Source organism: Asparagus officinalis, chromosome 4, assembly GCF_001876935.1.
Source record: "Asparagus officinalis chromosome 4, Aspof.V1, whole genome shotgun sequence".
NCBI lineage: Eukaryota > Viridiplantae > Streptophyta > Magnoliopsida > Asparagales > Asparagaceae > Asparagus > Asparagus officinalis.
The window spans coordinates 142,054,801-142,058,647 of NC_033797.1; the positions used below are offsets into that span (position 1 = coordinate 142,054,801).

At 39.4% G+C, this 3,847-nt stretch overlaps 1 protein-coding gene across 1 annotated transcript in view; it reads right to left on the reverse strand.

Moving 5' to 3' along the window:
- Positions 1–289, reverse strand: part of LOC109839606 (endo-1,3;1,4-beta-D-glucanase-like) — a 10,290-nt gene extending 10,001 nt beyond the window's left edge. The window contains exon 1 of the mRNA XM_020408098.1: positions 86–289. Coding sequence (XP_020263687.1) covers positions 86–236 — 151 coding nt within the window. The 5' untranslated portion in view covers positions 237–289. The remainder of the gene's footprint in view (positions 1–85) is intronic.

Consider the following 3,847-nt stretch of genomic DNA (forward strand, 5'->3'; position numbering starts at 1 on the left):
ACATCCAAGGCTCGCCTATTAAACTCAAAAAATAACCAAAAAAGAAAAGGGGAAAAAAAGAGAGAACGTTGTCTATTAAATTTACCGTAAATGTCAGAGACGAGGAGAACGGCGATGCCAGCACCGGGAGAACCTGCGACGTAAGCCTTCAGGCCGCCAAGATCGTCGACCACCTGACCCTCGCCGGCGCCGGAGGCGCGCGTCGGTGGGTTATCGCGGCACTGCGAGCTCGCCATTTCTTTTTCTTTTTTCCTTTCTTTTTTTTTTCCTTGGAATTTTCAGGAGTTTTTCTTCTTTATTCTGTCTCTCTGGAGACTTCGACACGTGTAGACAGTGATGACGGAAGCGGTAACGGGCCGGTTTTTGGTCTCAATTCATATTAGGGCGTGTTTGTTTGCCTAAAAAAAAAGGGAAATCAAAGAAAAGAAAACCTATTTCTAAGAAAAATAGATTTTGGGATTGTTTGGTTGGCTAAAAAAAGAAAGAAATCAAAAAAATGGAGATGAAATGAGATGAGTTGTCACCTTATTATAGGATGTTGTGAGTGATTTTTTAAGAAAACTTGTTTTGATGTTGTTTGGTTGGCGAAAAAAATAAGGAAATGAATTATAAGAAACCTATTTCTTCTAATAGGTTGTTTTTTTTTGTTTGGTTATTTATTAAAAATAAGAAAATAGATGAGATGAGTTGTCATTATATTATTGGATGATGTGACTCACACTTAAGGAAATTGTTTTCCTAGCTTTTTGGGAGGAAAACAAAGAAATGAAATGTTAATGAGATGAGATGAGTTGTCACAATCTTATTGGATGATGTGAGTAATTTTTAAATATGAGATGAGATGAGTTGAGTGATGTTGTGGATGAAAATAATATTTTATTAGATGTGGTGGATGTGATGGATGAGTTGTTGAATGAAAATAATATTTTATTAGATGTGATGGATGAGTTGTTAGATAAAAATAATATTTTATTAGATGTTGTTGGTGAGTTTTAGGGATGGAAATGTGTGAAATTGTACTTTTTGAGTTTTCTTGGTTTGTATTTCTATTTTTTGGTTTTTTAGGAAATAACCAAACAGCCCCTTAGTAAATTATTAAACTGTATTACTGTAGCACAGACATGAAATAAATTAATGTAGATGTATTACTGTAGCATAAACAGGAATTATAATGTTCAAAAATATTATCGTAGTATTATTACTGTAGCTCAGATGGAATACTGTAGCATTAAAAAATATTGTTGTAGCACTTATAAAATTTGTGTTTAAATACAGAATTACTGTAGCATAAATAAAAAATGGAGCACGTGCTTTGCACGGGGTGCACACTAGTCCATATCTATCCGGTAATAAACTTCACAGATGTTTATTTGGTTTTTCTTTCTTGTTTTTAAATTAGCCCACGGGGAGGGTACTCATGTGTGAAAATGGATATAGAGTAGATGTTTTTAAGCAGAATGAAACTCTGAATACATGTTAAACGCCTCAAATTTTATAATTAAATTTAATTTAGGGATTCTTTGTAGGGGCTAATTTCACAATAACTTAAGAATTAGAGGTCCCAATATCAATTCCAAAGATTTGAGTTACTAATTTCAAAATATGAAAGATGAGGGGACTAATATCGGGAAAACCCTACTAAAGTTGGTTTTTTATTTTTATTTTTTTAAAGAAGTTTTTTTTTTTTTTTGTAAATGAAATTTTCATGAACCATGAGAAAAACATATACAGAACGTAAAACTCAAGCACACCTGAAATGACTCGGTCAACGGAAACAAACGAAAACAAAATTCTTCAAAAATGTCAAAGACATCTATACATAGAGTGGTTAAGGAATGCGAGCATTGAACACCTTAGTTAAAAACTCTCTTTTAATCATAGCAACCAAGCAACTCTCAAACAAGGACTTCTCATCAGTGAAATGCCTCCTATTTCTTTCATACCAAAGATGGTATAAATTTGTTAAATTGTGATTAGGTACATTTTGTTGTGACTGATGCTTTGAGAAACCAAACCAACGAACGCCGAGAGAAAGACCAAACAAAACACAAACACCAAGGTTTTACGTGGTTCGGCAAATTGCCTACGTCCACGGGGCAAGAAGGGGGTGGGTTTTCACTAATAGAGAAGGAGAGTACAAATTGAGATTACAAATCGCTCAAACGAACCAACTAATCTCACCAACAAATCTCTCAATCTCTCAACCAATAACCCTAACAAATAGCTCAGAAAGATCTCTCTTTTTCTGTGCTCCAAAACCCCAAAACTCTCCCCACAAAACCCTCAAATCGTATTGGTATTTATACCAAAACAGAAACCCAAACAGACTGCAAATAGGAACCTGAACTTTCCAAAAAACCCGTCATAAGTCGACTTATCAGTCTGCATAAGTCGACTTGGCAGAGCGAAAAACAGCAACTGGAGAAGAGATCATAAGTCGACTTATCAGACCTGATAAGTCGACTTGGCAGAGCAAAAAACCAACAATCCAGAGCAGAACGTAAGTCGACTCATGCACCAACATAAGTCGACTTACCATAAGTCGACTTATGCCTGTGCATGAGTCGACTTATGACCAAAAATCTGCTTTTTCCAATTCTTCTCCACAATTCTCCACCTCGGCGAAGTTTTCCCAAAACTGAGCCGACACCAACCAAACAAATGCCTCACATGCTGAGACCCAAATGAGAGTGTGAACACTCACCCCAAATGTCGATGTCGCTCACCAAATCGGCTGCATCAAAATGACTGCCTACGTATCCTTTGCCCAAGGAATCAAGCCTTCACGTAGTTCACCCAAACGGCCTCCAAAGGCCCTCAATCAAATAGAAAAGTCTGCAACTCTTCTCCAATATCACCAAACGATCTGCAACTGATAGTATTCCCAATGACCCCAAATTGAGACAAATCAAACACCTCCACCTGAGGTAAACCAATGGCCATATCCAAACTATATCTACCAGCTGCAACTGAATCCAAAACCAATCCATCATCTGCATCCAAAACCAAATGATCTCCAACCTGTGTCACCTTAGCTGGAATCCCAAATGACGCAGTATGATCTGGAGTATGTGGAGTAATCTCCACCCAACGTGGAGTAGCATCACTCTCCACCTGCTGCGATATCCAAATGACCTGATCAACACTCTCCACCTGCCGAGAGTCAAAAGTGACATACCTGCTCAGAACAAAATCAGAAGCTCCCAAACGATAATCAACTGAGCCTCCGAACCCCAAACGCGCAATCGGATCCAATCTCACATCCACGATGTGACCAAATGCTGGGTATCCAAATATCCGACGCGACCCAAAATCTGAAGCAGCTCCACCAGATCTAATAACTCCTAAAGCAGCAGTCGGCGACCTATGCATAAGATGACCCAAATATGTCGAAGCCCGCACACCAATGCCAATGCTCGACATCAAACGCCGATCCTCCTCCAGAAAGGAACGACCCATCGAAACTGTCATCTCATCTCGTCGCCCCAAAGTCTCCACACCAATGAAGTGTCTCCTATTGCCGTGAGCTCGGCACCAACGCAAGAAAGGACCCCTACCAAAGCTGAAACAATGAGTTACCTTTCTGCCAATACACTTCTTCCAATTGTTGTTGACTTCTAGGACTTTACACCAACGGGAACTGGTCGCGACCCAATAATGCCTAGAACAATCACCAACTGTGGAAACCAAGATACGATTACCTCCCAATGATGCCTCCTTGGAAGGCCCCCAAATGCCTGACTGAACACCTCCAAAAAGACCCCTCGCTCGATGGATAGAAGTGCCAAACTCCACCACGGTCTCGCTCATCCTAATGTGCTCACAGGACTTCAATCTGCAGGTCATA